Raw genomic sequence first — 16625 nt, forward strand, 5'->3', positions numbered from 1 at the left:
GTTTTCTTAGGAGTCTAGGAACAAATAATGGGTTGTTGTCTGCTTAACGGATAGTGTTTTTCTTCTGGACTAATGAAATATTCCAAGCCTAGAAGGAAGACATGTTTGTACAATATTGTGAAGGGACTAAATGGCCTGGGCTTTTATATTATGTAAAGCGTACCGTGATAAAAAATTGTAACTGATATTACTAACATCATCATCACTGGAAAAAACAATCAAATTTTACTGTCTTTAAAATGTTGTAGAGAGGTAGGAATATGTAGACTACAATGGAAAAGTGTAGACGGTACAAATTGGATAACATGTTTTTTTGTCTTCTCTATTTTCTCTTTTAGATTATGTCTGGCCTTTACCTAGATATTTGTGCCCCGTCTGGATCTCACTAGATGTGCTATTTTCAACTGCGTCCATCATGCACCTCTGCGCCATATCGCTGGACCGGTATGTAGCAATACGTAATCCTATTGAGCATAGCCGGTTCAATTCGCGGACTAAGGCCATCATGAAGATTGCCATCGTTTGGGCAATATCAATAGGTAAATACCTGGCCATAGAATTGCAGCGGCTATGCTCAATACCTTCGGATTATGTACTGTGAACAACCTACAGACATCGACTGGTAACATTGCGTTTGATCGGGAGACGAGTAATTATTCTTAACCTACATATCTGATATTTGGGTTAAAAATAATGAAAGTATTAGAATGCATATGGATATGAAGGCATAAATTTTTTATAGCTAAATTATTTTTTACATTAATAAACCAATGGATTCTGCAACACAGATAAAAATGTTATGAAGGCTACAAAGATAAAAGAAAAAGCCTAAATTTTTAAACTATAACATTGAAATCTATGAAAGATTTTTCCAGAATATTTGATCTACTAGTTTTTGCATATTCTATCCTCAAATTTTTAACGGAAAAATTAATAATTCAATTTGAATTGGCATGAAATAAACATATAAATTTGTGCTGCTATTAAACAAAATCTACTATTTCTCATCCATTTTAATTAGTGTTTGAGTTCTGCTTAAACACAAAAAGACAGATGTTGTTTTTTGAAAGATTCTAATTATTTAAGGAGAGATAAATGATCGTGTTATTTCACATACTTATGATACCCATAAATTTTTTGACCATGTTGATATTAAAAAGAATTTTAACTAGGTGGAAGTTACAGCATTTCTAATCCTCTCCTCTCACCCCATTGAACTTATATATCTCATGAAAAAATTCATCTTCAACCTGTGTTTCTTTGGAACATTCAGAAGGAGACTATAACAAGATCCAGATGTTTCTCCATTAAACTTCTAAAGTTTTATCTCTGGATTAGTCAAGCACATAAACTTGTATCACTTTTAAGATTGCTTTGTTGTGCTGATTCTGTGAGTATACAGCAAGACACCCTTAGGTAACAAGCCATGAAGCCTCCCACAGAATCATACCAATCTATATATGCCAATTATGCTTATGAAGTTCAGTCCACACTCCATCCATTCATAAATCAGTATATAAGGTGATAGATACAAGTATGAAATTTTTAAAAGAAAATTATATTTTACATTAAGATTTGATGAAAAAAGAATAGCATGTACATAGAAGGGAATCAAAAGAATGTAACAGAAATGCCTAACTTCCAGATTTTAAAAAATGAACATTATAGATAAAACAAATCTAAAATGAGATATTGAAGATATAAAAGGAAGAGAGATTAAATAAGAAAATATAAAACAAATAATAAATGGCAGAATTAAAACCAAATATAACTCAAATGATATTAACTAAAAATAACCCAAATAGTCTAAGAATGTGAGAATTAGAAAAAATAATAAAGATATATAGAGTACATTAAGAATGTAAAATACAAAGTTGAAATTTTTTAAAAGGTCCATTTCTCACAAACTAACAAAAATGTTATACAGCAACATTATTAGTAAGCATAACATTTTGGTAAAAAAACATTCTGTAGAATGTTTACTACAGGATGATTAGACATTAAATTCATCCAGAAAATATAACATAATAAATTTGTAAGTACACAATAATTTGGATTCATCCGAAGAGGATAGACAAAACTTCAAGGACAGATATTATTTCAAGCAGTAAGCCTGATAAGTATGAATTAGAGTAAATCATTTAGCTGTAGTCTTCAAAATTATACATCGTATTTTAAAATCTTTTCATAAAAATCAAAATTAGCTAATCAGCCTCCAAAGTAAAATATCTTGTTTTTTAAAAAACATAATTGAACTGAGTAAAGTCAAACAATACTATGATTTGCAATCCATACACATATCCATATGTACAAAGAAATATTTACTTAAGTTGTTTAAATTATATTTTACAGTTTTCAGTCTTCCATCTATCTTTTGTAAACACATCTCTGGGCATTTACTTTCTTTGACTGTTATTGTAAATAGTGTTGGTTTTAAAATGTTTGTTTCAGATTGCTTATTGGTGGTAAACATAAATAAATACACCTAAATTTTATGTGTTTATTCTTTGCCCAGAGATCTGGCTAAATTCACTTGACATTTCTAAGAGATATTAGGAGTTTCTGCCGTTTTCTATATATGCTCCATGATGTCACTTATAAATGATGACAGTTTCATTTGATCCTTCCTATCTTTATTACCTTGATAGAGTGTGCAAAGCAGTGTTCAGTGAAAGTGGAGATAGAAGACGTTTTCCCTTATTGTCTGAGTAGAAAAGTTTTGGTATTTCAATATTTAGAGTGTCGTTTGTGTGCAGGGGTGTGCCTTCCATGGTAGAAGGCTTGTCTGGTATGTATAAGGCCCTAGAATAGGGAAAAAATAAACAAATGTTGTGTGCTAGTTCAGGTCTTTAATTTTTTTTCATCCGGTTCAGGAAATTCCCTTTTATTCCATATTATCTGTGACTTTTCATAATAGGTATGAATTTCCTCACATCGTTTTATCCATATCTAGTGTGATGATTATTGGATTTATTTTCTCTTTTATTGTCTTAGGATAGTTGATATGTTTTTGAATTGTTATTAACCTTGAATTGCTTAAGTAGATTCCATTTGGTAATGGATTTTTCATTTCTGTGTCTTTGGATTCTTTTTTAATTTAATTAACCTTTTTAAATCAATTGTACAGAAATAGTTTACTTTGTCATTTTGTTTTCTTCAGTGGCTAGTTTTGGCTTGAGGAACTGTCTCTCTATCTTGTTAAGTCTTTAGAAGATTTTTAGAGTATCACTTTTGTTTAGAACAATTAAACAATTTAGTCATGTAATAGGTCGTGTGTGTGTGTGTGTGTGAGATCTTAATCATTGATTTAGTTACCTCAAAATGAATAGGAATATTATCATTTTCTTTCTTATGTCATTTTGGAACACAGTCATTTTCAAAGAATTGTGTTTTTTTACCTAATATTTCCAATGTGTTGGCACAAAGCGGCATATATAAATCTTGTATCATCCTTTTAAGGTCTACCTAACGGTTTCATTTTACTGTCTCTCTTCTTTTTAATTTTGCTAATGTTATACAAGTTTTACTGAATTTCTCCAAGAAGCAAATTTACTCGTTAATTTTCTTCTTTACCTCCTCTTTCCATGTCATTGATATTTGCTCCTTCGTTATGTCTATTTCCCTGTTTACCTTGAGCTTAATTCACCTTCTGAGAGAAATTTCATTCAGTGACTCTTCTTTGGATTTGGTTTATTCTCCATTCTCTACTTTAAATGGAAAAATCAGTTTATTCACTTGAGATCTTTTAAAACATGAAAATTGCACCTGGAATGTTTTTCTTCTAAACTTACATTGTGTCTCATATTTTTATTATGGTGTGTTTTCATTTATCTTAACATATTTTTAATATCTTATGGTTTCTACTTTGAGTCACTATTCATATAGGATCAGGTTGCCATAAACCCAATTACTTCCTATATTTGAGAATTTCCCTAATTACCTTTCCATTATTGAATTCTCCTTTTATTCCATCATAGTTGGAAAATATACTTTGCCTGTTTTCAATCCTTTTAAGCTAACTGAGGAATGTTTTCTAACTATTTGAAAATCTATTTGTAATAATGTATTTGCGAATATTGTGGGTGCACTTGAGAAGAATATGTATTCTGCTGTTGTTGTGTGGAACACTCTATAGATATATATTAGGTTTATATCATAGCATAGATCAAGTCCTGTAGTTCCTTGTTAATTTTTTAATTTTTATTTTAAATTTAAATTAGAAACAAGGTTGCTTCACATATCAATTCCAGGTCCCTCCCCTTTCCTCCCCTCCTTCTACGCCCTCCTACCAACCCCACCAATATCCCCTCATTTCCCCAGGGAGGGTGAGGCCCTCCATGGGTGTGCCCATAGTCTGTCATTTCATCCAGGGCAGGGCCTAGATTCCAGGGTGAGAGTGCATCTCTCATTGTTGGATAGGCGCCCAAAGTCCATTTGTATACCCAGAATAAATACTGATCTACTACCTAAGGCCCAATAGATTACCTAGGCCTCCTCACTGACACCTACGTTCAGGGGGTCTTGATCAGTCCCATGCTGGAATCACAGCCATCAGCCTGGGATTCAAGAGCTAACCCTTGTCAGGTCAGCTGTTTCTGGGGGTTAAACCAGCCCAGTCTTAACCCCTTTGCTCATAAGTCCTCCCTCTCTGTCACTGGGTTCCTTGAGTTCAGCTCCGTGTTTAGTTGTGGGAGTCTGCCTCCTTGTTAATTTTTTATTTATTCAACCTGTCAGTGAAAGTTATGTAGTAGAGTCTTAATTCTGCTTTGGAATTAGCTGCTTCTTTTTAAATTATGTTAATTATTCTTTGTGTATTCTATAGTTTTCTTCATTAGATGACTATCAGTTTGTCATTCATGTGTCATCTTGACTTGTTGCCATTTTTATTACTTTAGCTTCTTTTTAGTTGAGACTATTTCATTATGAAGACTACTGTACTTTCATTTCAGCTCACAGTTTGGGGAGAGAAATTATTTAATCTTGACATGTCTATTTTTGTGGTGAACTGCTTCTGAGATTCTTGCATGGACCTTGTAATTTGATTTTTTTCCTTATCACTTTATATTTTATTTTATTTAGGGTTTTTAATTTATTTTACTTACTGACCAAAGTTCCCCATTCTTCCTGTCCTACTGTTCCCTCTCCCACCACCTCCCATCTACCCCCATCCCAATCTACTCCTCCTACATTACCATTCAGAAAGGGGAAGGCCTCCCATGGACATTTTAGTATACTATCTCTATCCATTCTCCTTTTAAACTTTATTCTACTTGGAGTTCATGGTGCTTATTGGATTATAGAACATTAGTTCTATTCAAATTAGTTAAACAAATGGCCATTACTTCTTCAAATGTTCTTTCTTACCCTTTTTGTACCTACTTCTTCATGGAACTCCCAATTTTTTTTTTTTTTTTGGTTTTTCGAGACAGGGTTTCTCTGTGGCTTTGGAAGCTGTCCTGGAACTAGTTCTACAAGGAACTCCCAATTTTGTATGCATTGGTACACTTGAGGGTATCTCACATGAGTCTGAGAATCTCTTGATTTTTCTTCACTATTTTTATTCTTCACAGTGCATTATCTCAGTCAGTGTCCCTGTCTCTCTGTCTCTCTCCATATTTGCTGTTTCTGTCTTTTTGACATAGCAAATCTACTATTGAGCTTTTAATTTAATTTTCATATCAATGACTGTGTCAGCATTTTACAATACTTCCCTCCTATTCTCTCAAATTTACTTTCAACTGTAATGCAATCAACAATTTTTAAGTTCAGTATATGAGCAAGATTTGTATCATTTTTCTTTCTGGGCTTGGCTTATTTCACTAAGCACAGTAATATCCAGTCACATCTAGTTTGTTGCAAATTCCAAGGATGCATCCCTATATTGTACCATCATGTACATACATTAAATTTTCTGTAACCACTCATCAGTTAATGTGCATGCCTTGTTTTTATTTCTTGTCTATTACAAGCAGTGCTGCAAAGAATGTGAAAATGCAAATTTTTGATGGACTCATTTAGTCTCATTCAGAAATATACCCAGTAATTGAATTACTGCATCATATTTTTATTTAATTTAACTTTTTAATTTCCTGAGGAAACTCAATACTCATAATGACTATATTAATTTACATTCTCAATAACTACACGTATAAGGTCCCATTTCTCTACCACTTCATCACCATTTGCTATATTTCTTCTTTTTTTCGTAGAATCCTAACTCTATCTCACTGTGACTTTTGTTTGCATTTTCCTTATGATTACTGATGATGTGGAGATTCTGATATATATGATTGACTATTTAAAATTCCTTTGAGAAATGTTTAGTAGGAGCTTTATGAGTTTCTAATGTTGCTATTGAGTTGTTTGATTTCCTTGTACATTCTTGTTATTAGCCTCTTATCAGATATACAGTTTGAAAGTTAATTTCTTGAAATCTCTAAGTTTGCTCTAACTCTGTAGACTGTTTCCTATTCTGTGCAGATTTTTTCTTGGTTTTTCGAGGCAGGGTTTCTCTGTGGCTTTGGAGGCTGTCCTGGAATTTGCTCTGTATACCAGGTTGGTCTCAAACTCACAGAGATCTGCATGCCTCTGCCTCCCGGGTACTGGAATTAAATGCATGTGCCACCACTGCCCAGCTCAGATTTTTAAAATAAAATTTGATGTAAACCCATTTGAATATTTCCACTTTTGTGTCCTATACTTTAGCATATTCTCCAAAAGCCTGCCTCAATCCAATGTTCTAAAACAGTCTTCTGTTCTATTTATGTAGTTTCATGTGCAATATTTAACTCTTTAATCCTTTATTTGTTGATTTTTTTTGGTTTTACGAGACAGGGTTTCTCTGTATGTTTTGGAGGCTGTTGGTCCAGCCCGGCCTCGAACTCACAGAGATCCACCTGCCTCTGCCTCCTGAGTGCTGTGATTTAAGTCATGTGCCACCACCACCCGGCTTCGTTAGTTGATTTTTACATATGGCAATAGAGAGCTAGTTTAATACTTCTGTATCTGGACATCCAATTTTCCCAGCACAATTTATTCTTTTACTGATAAATGTCTTTTTACTTTTATTAAAGATCCATTGAGTATAAATGTGTCTTTGCTTTCAGAATTGCCAATTTTTCACTAGCACATCTGACTACTTTATTCTGTTTTCGTCACTATTTTAGTATGTGGTATTTCTCTTTTCTGTTTTTTAAATTCTGGTTTTGATACATAAGTTGTTCAAGAATAAATTGTTGGAGGTGGGGGAATTGTTCAGTCACTAAGCTAGTTTATTCTCTTGCAAAGGACCTGTGTTTGGTTCCCAGAACTCACATGTCAGCTCACAACTGTCTGTAACTCCAGTTCTAGAGGATCCAATGAGCTTATCTGAAGTCCATGGGCTCTTGTATGCATGTGGTGCACATAAGCTCATGTAGACACATACACACAAATAAAAAGTAAACAAATTTTGAAGGAGAAAATTATTTAATTTCCTTGGATTTCTATAGTTTCCAAAGCATTCTTTGTTTTCAATTTATATTTCCCTTGAAATGGTCAGAAACATACTCTATATGATTCTTTTTTAATTTGAGGTTTCTTTTCTAGCTCTGTCTTGAAACATGTCCCATGTACTTTTGAAAATTTTGCTTCATATACTTACGTGCTCTGATGCAAAAACAAAAATACATTTTCCTGTATTCCACAGTATTCACATATATTCACATATACATGATATATTCACAACACCAAAACATGGCATATATATATATATAATATGAATTCCTCTATTTGAAAGATCTTTTCCATGTTTCTACCATTGTATCAGGACATCAGCTATTACTCAAGGCTGCCACTGGTACAAGAAATGATGAAAGCTTTGGTTCTTGACAATAGCAAGAATTTCTTGCATCAATGATCAATGTTTCCCCTGTTTGTTGCTACTCTTTGATTATTTTCTACAGTCCTAGAGTTCTAATTCTACTTTTCCTCAGGCATTCTCTTCTTTTGACTGAGAAGAAAATATTTTCTAAGTCCAAACTCTGCTATTTTTATAGACGTCGCTTCCAAATCTGTTTTTCTACAATAAACTTCTTCTTCCTCTTCCTCTTCCTCTTCCTCTTCCTCTTCCTCTTCCTCTTCTTCTTCTTCTTCTTCTTCTTTTTCTCCTCCTCCTCCTCCTCCTCCTCCTCCTCCTTCTTCTTCTTCTCCTTCTTCTCCTTCTGCCTTCTGTCTTCTGCCTTTGCCTCCTGGTGGTCAATAAACTTCTTAATAAGCCTTTTGAACTCTGGCATTGCCTTGTAGATATACCTCCCTGTATTTAAATTAAGATAGGAAATAAAATGTACTTCATTAATTCATCCCAATCAATTGTTAGTTGTTTTCCAGACTCAGAGATATACTAAATTTATGAGTAGAATCACTTTAATAATTCCCACAATTTGTGTGTAATGTGTATTTGCAGGTGCAGGCAGATAGACAGGCAGGCAGGCAGACAGAAAAGACAGGCAGACAGACACACACACACACACAGACACAGACACACAGACACACACACACACACACACACACACGAAGGGGAAGGGTCTCCTTATGTAGCCCTTATTAAGTTGAAACTCGCTATGTAGACCAGGCCTACATTGATTCTCATGAGCCAGCTTGCTGACCATTGGGATTCTAGACACATACCACCAAGCCCAGCTGCTGTATCACAGTAAATCTTATAGTCACATAATATTTATGAATTCTTCACTGCTTCTTGCTCATATCCTTTCTTTTTATCCTCAAAGACTTGCTGAAGCACTTTTCTCACACTGAAATCTAGCAATATTTCTGTGTTATAAAGTGTCCAAATTTAATTCTCTTTGAGATTTGCCATTTTTCCACTCCCTAAGTTTTTTTTTATTATTTTTAAATTTAAATTAGAAACAATGTTGCTTCACATGTCAATTCCAACTCACTCTCCCTCTCCCTCCCCTCCTCCCACACCCTCCCACCAACCCTCCATCCCCCCTCCCCCAATCCCCACTCCTTTCCCAAGGGAGGGTCAGGCTCTCCATGGGGGGTATCCATGTCTGTCATTTCATTCAGGGCAGGGCCTAGACCCTCCCACAAGAGTCAAGGCCGAGAGAGCATCTCTTATTGCGGGATGGACACTCAAAGTCCATTTGTATGCCAGGGATAAATACTGATCTACTACCCAAGGCCCCACAGATTGTCTAGGCCTCCTCAATTACATCCACATTCAGGGGCTCTTGATCAGTCCCATGCTGGATTCCCAGCCATCAGTCTGGGGTCCAAGGGTTCCCCCCTTGTTCAGGTCAGCTGTTTCTGTGGGCTAAACAAGCCCAGTCTTGATCCCTTTGCTCATCAGTCCTCCCTTTCTCTCACTGGGTTCTGTGAGTTCTGCTCAGTGTTTAACTGTGGGTGTCTGCCTCTGCTTCCATCAGTCATTGGTTGAAGGTTCTGTTTCCCAGAGTCTCTCGCAGTGGGATTGTAGGCTGGCACTCTGCTGATCCATGTCTAAAATCGATACATGAGTGAGTACATACCATGCTTCTCTTTTTGTGAGTGGGTTACCTCACTCAGGATGGCTTCTTCTAGTTCCATCCATTTGCCTGAAAATTTCAAGATTCCTTTGTTTCTTTTTCTCGCTGAATAGTACTCCATTGTGTAAATGTACCACATTTTCTCTATCCACTCTTCGGCTGAGGTGTTTCTAAGCTGCTTCCAAGTTCTGGTTGTTACAAATAATGCTGCTATGAATACAGTGGAACAAACATCCTTGTTGTATGAATGTGTATCTTTTGGGTATATGCCTAAAAGTGAAATCGCTGGGTCTTGTGGTAGGCTGATTCCCATTTTCCTGAGGAATCTCCATACTGATTTCCAAAAGTGGCTGTACGAGTTGGCACTTCCACCAGCAATGGAGAAGTGTTCCCCTTTCTGCAATCCTCTCCAGCATAAACTGTCATTGGTGGTTTGATTTTTAGCCATTCTGACAGGAGTAAGATGGTATCTCAGAGTTGTTTTGATTTGCACTTCACTGATGGCTTGGAATATTGAGCACTTTGTTAAGTACCTCTCAGCCATCTTAGATTCCTCTATTGAGAATTCTCTATTTAGTTCTGTATCCCACTTTTTAATTGGATACTTTGGTGTTTTGGAGGTTTGCTTCTTCCAGTTTTTTATAAATTTTAGAGATCAGCCCTCTGTCAGATGTAGGTTTAGTGACTATCTTTTCCCATTCTGTGGGCTGCCTTTTTGTCTTGTTGACTGTGCCCTTTCCTTTACAGAAGCTTTTTGGTTTCAGGAGGTCCCATGTATCAGTTGTTGACCTCAGTGACTGTGCTATTGGAATTATGTTCAGGAAGCAGTCTCCTGTACCAATTCATTCAACGGTACCTCCCAGTTTCTTTTCTAACAGGTTCAGTTTGGCTGGATTTATGTTGAGGTCTTTGATCGACTTGGACTTAAGTTTTGTGCATGGTGATAGACATGGATCTATCTGCAGTCTTCTACATGCCAGTATCTAGTTCTGCCAGCACCATTTGTTGAAGATGTTTTCTTTTTTCCATTGAATATTCCACTCACTATCTTTCATATTTAAAAATTCATATTCTTAAATAATTCCTTGTGGTATTTGATTCTGTTTCTTTTGAATTTGTTTTACTAAATGTTTGATGATTAACAAGTTCCTAGAGATGCATACATTTTCATCCAATTGAGTCAATTTTTGTCTTTATTTCCTCAAGTGCATTCATGTCCTATTCTTTCTCCTCTTATTCTAAAACATTATTTGAATGTCAGATAAATTGCTTCCTATTCATTTCTCTAATTTAGTTTATGGGGGTTTTTTGTTATTCAAAATCTTTTGTGGTCCTGTCAACAGGTTCTGGTTCCTTATTTTTTTCTCCCACCTTTAACAATCCTTTTAAGGTGGACTTCTTACTTCATATTCAGACATTTTACTCTGTGCTTTTAAATTTTCCATTCATTTGTTTTACGTCATTAAATATCTTTGATGGAAAATGGGAAACTAGCCTGATATATTAAGTTTCTATTTTTAATAAGGCATCAGAAAGAGTATAGAATGCATCATTTCAGTTCCATGGTGTTACATTTTAGACTGGCATATTGGTCATTTACTAGCTGGTCTCCTTGCTCATGCTGAGGTTTCAGGTCACATTACAGTAAGATCTTGCTCACTACTGAGCATTTTCCCCTTATGTTAGCAACCTGCAGTGCTAGTAAGGTAGCAATGACATATCATCATTCTGAGTAAGACAGACTTAGGCCACCTCTTGTATGTTTTCTGTTCTTATCTTGATAGCTGCCACTCTCCACGACATCTTAAAGAGTATCTCTTGTATATGAGCAACCTAGTCCTCAAGCAGGAACTTGTAGGGGTCATGAGTGGATATTTGCCTCTCTCCCACTCTGCATGTCTTCCTCGTCTATCATTTGTCCAGGAAATCAGAGCAATTTGCAGTGCCTTTTTTGTCCTCTGCCTCCCTCGATCACTAGGATAGCCAGTCTCTGCTTGAGCACACTTCTCTGTTCCATAATCAAGACATTATATACAGGTAGAAACTTAAACATACGGCTATGTGTTTTTCTTAAAACCATTCTACTCCTAAAAAGAGTTGTCTCATACTTCAGAAAGTTTTACAATTCCTTTGTGGCAAGTTGAGGTCTAGGAACTACGTCAAGACTACAATCATAGATCCAACTCTTTGCAATAATGTTTCTTCGTTTTTTTGTTGTTGTTGTTTTGATTTAGTTTTCATTTTTTGTATTTGGAGACAGGGTTTCTCTGTGTAACCAGACCATGCTAGCCTCGAACTCACAGATATCTGCCTGTGACTGTTTCCCAAATGTTGGGATTGGATGTATGCTCCACCACCGAGATGCAATGGTGTTTTTCACTGTGATTAAGTTTAGATGATTTACATTGACTTTCATATTCACCAGCTACTGCTTTTACTAGTTATCCTATCTGGTTTTTCAAAGAGTGTATCTTTCAGTTTCAAGATTTTCTTTCGTTTTTGCACCCATACTTAAATGTCCATTTCTACATCTACTATAGTTATCATTTCTGGGTGACCAGCATATTTATGATAAAGTTCTTCTGTGTTAATTCTAATAGTCAAGTTTATGTGTTGATATGTTTCTGTTGACTTATATCGCCTTGGGTATATTCCTCCATTCTTTGTATCTCTAGAAACCTTGTAAAAGATATTATTGAAGAAACCTTGGATAGTTTGTTTTGTTTTAGTAACAGTGAGATGCAGGTCTGCTTTCAGTCTAAGGTTACAGATTTAAGAAAAGAGCAAGCTGACTGTGTCATTGCATGTATGTGAACCCAGAATGAGAGCTACTAAAGCAGAAAGATTGTGAGTTCATGGCCATACTGAACTGCAAAGTGAAGTCCAGGCCAGCCTGAGCAACATAGCAAAAGACCATGTCAAAAGAAAAGAGAACAATAAAATCAAAAAGAAGGGAAACAACTTTCTCCTTAAAGGTTGTTCTTTCCTACAATTAGTGAAATGCTCAAGATGTATACTTGGCCCCTTTTACTTTATATAATGCCAATTCCAAACTCTCTTTTCCCTGAAAGAGATGATATTAAAATCATTCTAAGTATGTTAAACCTCTTAAATGATGCTGGCACCATGTTTTCGTCAGAGTCCTGCTCATAGAAGATTCAGGTGCCAATCAGGAACTCAAGGGAAGTCTTCATGGCAATTCCAGGCTTCCCCCACTCTGTGATTCCTTCTTTCACTGGTTCTACCACTCCTATTCTAGTTCTTTTGGCAGTCCTGAATTCTTTACTCTGACTCCAAGTTCAGTTAGACATTGAATTTTCTAGTTCTAGAGAAGACCCTCAGGCAAAGGACATAGGAAGTGGAAATTCACTTCCCATAATTCCAAACTTTCAATGGAATGCCTGGGTTCCTTTTAGTTTTTTAAATTCTTGTTTAGTTTCAAGTACCTTAAAATATTTTGTTATTGTTGCTCAAAATTTATTCTGAGTTTCTGAATATTATTAGTAGGAGTGTGTATTTTCTATAAGTTCCTCAACAACTACTATAAAATGCTCTTTTTAAAATGTTTTACTTTTCAATTAAAAGTAGCTTTTTTCATATTATATATTTTTCCATTTAAAATATTCTAATTATAGTTACCTTTCCTGTAGGTTGTCCAAGTTCCTCTCTACTTACCCACCCACTCAAATTCATACCATTTTTTCTCTCATTATAACACAAACAGACATGTGAGTAATAACAAGATAAATTAAATACAAACAAACCAGTAAAGGACAAAAGAAAACCCAAAAAATATAGTCAAAGAAATAACACAAGAAATATTTACAGACACTGAGAAACATTTTTGCACACACAGAAAACCCATAAAAACAAAATCAGAAACCACAAACTATAAATAAAAGATCTGTAAGGTTAAAAAATGCTCAAAGCATGAGAGAGACAAAAACAAAACAAACAAAAACCAAAAACATCCAAAAGTACTACTGAGTTTGTTTTGTGTTGTACTGCCACGGTTTTTAGAAGAGTTTCTGTAATTGTTTGTTAGGACCCAAAGCTGGTTTAAATACTAGCTAACATAACATGACATTTGTTTTAAATTTTGAATTTGAAAATATATTTTACCTAACCAATATATGAAATTTGAGACTCTGTTGACTTAACTATAATTATATGCAATGTAGCAGAAAAAGCATTTGGATGTTTGAATTATATCACCAACACGAACTGCAGATATTTTCAAATCACTTTCAGTTCTGAAACAAACAGTGTATATGGTAGATGCTCATTAGCTATTTCTAAATTTCACTAGACTTTGTTACTTACTGCACTAATTACAAATCAGGTACAAAGTCTGAACTACTTGCACAGGACTTTAATCCCAGGCACTCTGGAGGCTGAGGCAGGAGGATCACAAATTCAAGGCTTGCTTGGGTTAGAGAAAAATTCAAGACCATCCTGAGCAATTTAGTGAGACTATCTCAAAATGTAAATACAAAAAAGTGGACTGGGAATGTGACTCTAACACTTGCAAGACCCTTAGGTTCATTTGTTTGAACCATAAAAAGAGTGAATGTATTACTATTTCTAACAATACCATTAATATTAAAATAATTCAGCTCCTTTGAAGTCTCTTATATATCATTTTGTTTTCCTTGAGGAACAATATTCTTAAAAAGAAGTACACAATTACAAGAAAAAATTCCAAACTTTTACTTCAGAGTTTCCAGGTTCCCCTTTAGTCACCAGCATTCCCTCTAAAAATCATGACTTTGTAATTTCCCCTTTTAAGAAAAATTATGGGACTAACCTGCATCTGTCTCCAGAACTCTGAACACAAATAGTCAAGATTTTTATATTGATTCCCTGCAAGTGGCTCTAACATAACCCAACCCACGTTGAGTCCTGCAACAGTCCTGTCCTTTCCCCCATGGACTCACATTGGATGTGATCCCATCTGCCATGAAGCACTGGTGGGAAGCCTGCAGTTACCACTGCTTCCCTCTTCCTCTGCATCACTGGTCCTCACCCTTCCAAATGCAGTTACTCATGTTTTGGTGACCCTAACCCTAAAATTATTTTTGTGGATACTCAATAACTGTGATTTTGCTACTGTTATGAATCATAATGTTGATATTTTTGATGATAGAGGTTTACCAAATGGGGTCATACAGTGGGATTTTCTTTGGGCCATCAGCTACTAAATACTGACACAGAGACTTATTATGTATGAATACTTGACCTTAACTTAGGCTTGTTTCCAACTAGCACTTATAATTTAACCCATTTACATTAATATACATTCTGCCAAGAGGCTTGTTACCTTTTCTCCATACTGTATGTCAGAGTTCCTCCATGTCACACTGTCAAATCCTCATGCCCAATTCTTTCCCAGAATTCCTATCTCAGCCCAGAACTCCAGCCTATCCTGCCCTGCCTAGCTATTGACCATCCAGCTCTTTATGTAACCTATCAGAAGATACCTTAGGCAGGTGAAATAAAACAGAACCACATCTTTACACAGAATACAAAAATATGATTCCAGCAGGGTCATGATCTGCACGTGGAGAACTACTGCCCTGGTGCTACTTTTGAAGAATAAGAGTTATTTTGCACTTCCAATGGAACTGCCTAAAGATGTCAGCAACTCATCCCTGACCTTTAATCCCTTTTTCTCCTTTCATTTGGGTTTCCATTTCCCCTTATATAATCATCTCTCTTTTATGTGTTTATTAGAGAACTGAATCCACCTTCATCCTGAGGCTTTATTTTCCTTCTGGGACCTAAATGTCCATATATTCCCAGGTTCTCTTGTCTGTTTTTCCAACCTCTTCATACTTATTCTCCTGGATAGTTTCTTTGTATCATATGAGTGCTCAACTATCACGTCTTCTACAAAGACCTCATTTTATTTCTGGTTGTTGCTTGGAATTGAGAAACATCTATGTCAACCACTTTGTGGATCCAGTCAACAATTCAGCTAATTTTGCAAATCATTTCCCACTTCTGTTACTTTCTAACTTTTTGTGTAGGCCCTGACAGTTGCTGCTACCTATTCATGCTTCCAACAGTTCCCATAAGAAAAAATTTTCATTCTGCCATTTGTCATTTTTTTCTGATTGTATCTCACTTTGTCTCCTTAGGGACCTTCGCCTTTCATTCTTAAAGGTTTGTTTTCTGTGTTTTTGAGTTCTCTTAACCCCACTGTTTACCTTCAATATCTAAGTTCCTTGTCATCCATGAATAGTTACTTTCCTCAAGCTACATTAGTCTGTGGTGATAATGTGGTCATCTAAGAGTGCTCCTGAAAATTTCTTCTCCACATGCGGTATTGTAGTTAATATAAGATCTTCCCTTACGCATTTCTGCATACATTTCTGGCCAAGTGCACTTTCTGTTCCCCAGACATTCCACCTGTAAGCTCAGTCTCTTTGTGATTTATTTCTTACCGTCTTCTTTTAGATCACAATTTCTCAACATGATGTGAGAAATTCTTAGCACTATAATAGCATCCAATGTCCTATAAATACATATGCATACGTATATACCTATTCATATACACATGAAAATATGCCTGCATTCTTTCTTTGATCAAAGCTAAAATCCTTGAGGTTCCAATTTTACTATGGGGTCGTTAAAGTTCCCATACCACCAACACCATAAATGAACCAATCCTTAATCATAATTACAAAATGCCAACTCTCCAAATATTAGCAACAATTTGTCATCTGAAAATTTAAAAGCACTGTTTTCCTATGTTCTTTTTAGTTGCTATCTATTTATTTTTCTTCTCTTATATATTATATCCTCACCACAGTTTCCTATGCCCCCTCTCCTCTCAGGTTCCCCCACCTCCCCCATATCAACTTCTCCTCCAGTTCCTAATAATAGTCTTTCATCACATGTGGTTAACTATGCTATTCAAGGGACTCACAGCAGGAGTCAAGGGATTAGTCCTCAGTTTGGTCTGCCTAGAATGTCCTTGAAAAGTACACTCTCCCTGCATTACTTAGCAATTGAAAACAGATATATCAGAGGCGCCTCCAAAGATCCACAGCAATTTCTCTAATCAAGAGTTTTATTTTGTTGGAGAGGCTATTC

The 16625-nt window shown here is 35.6% G+C and overlaps 1 protein-coding gene across 1 annotated transcript in view; it reads left to right on the top strand.

The window, feature by feature from the left end:
• Htr2c (5-hydroxytryptamine receptor 2C) overlaps window positions 1–16625 on the top strand; it is a 215396-nt gene that overhangs the window by 190658 nt on the left and 8113 nt on the right. Inside the window, exon 5 of the mRNA XM_040744524.1 lies at window positions 339–539. Within this exon, the coding sequence (XP_040600458.1) occupies window positions 339–539 (201 nt within the window). The remainder of the gene's footprint in view (window positions 1–338; window positions 540–16625) is intronic.

Source organism: Mesocricetus auratus, unplaced genomic scaffold (assembly GCF_017639785.1).
Source record: "Mesocricetus auratus isolate SY011 unplaced genomic scaffold, BCM_Maur_2.0 Super-Scaffold_100003, whole genome shotgun sequence".
Taxonomy (NCBI): Eukaryota; Metazoa; Chordata; class Mammalia; order Rodentia; family Cricetidae; genus Mesocricetus; species Mesocricetus auratus.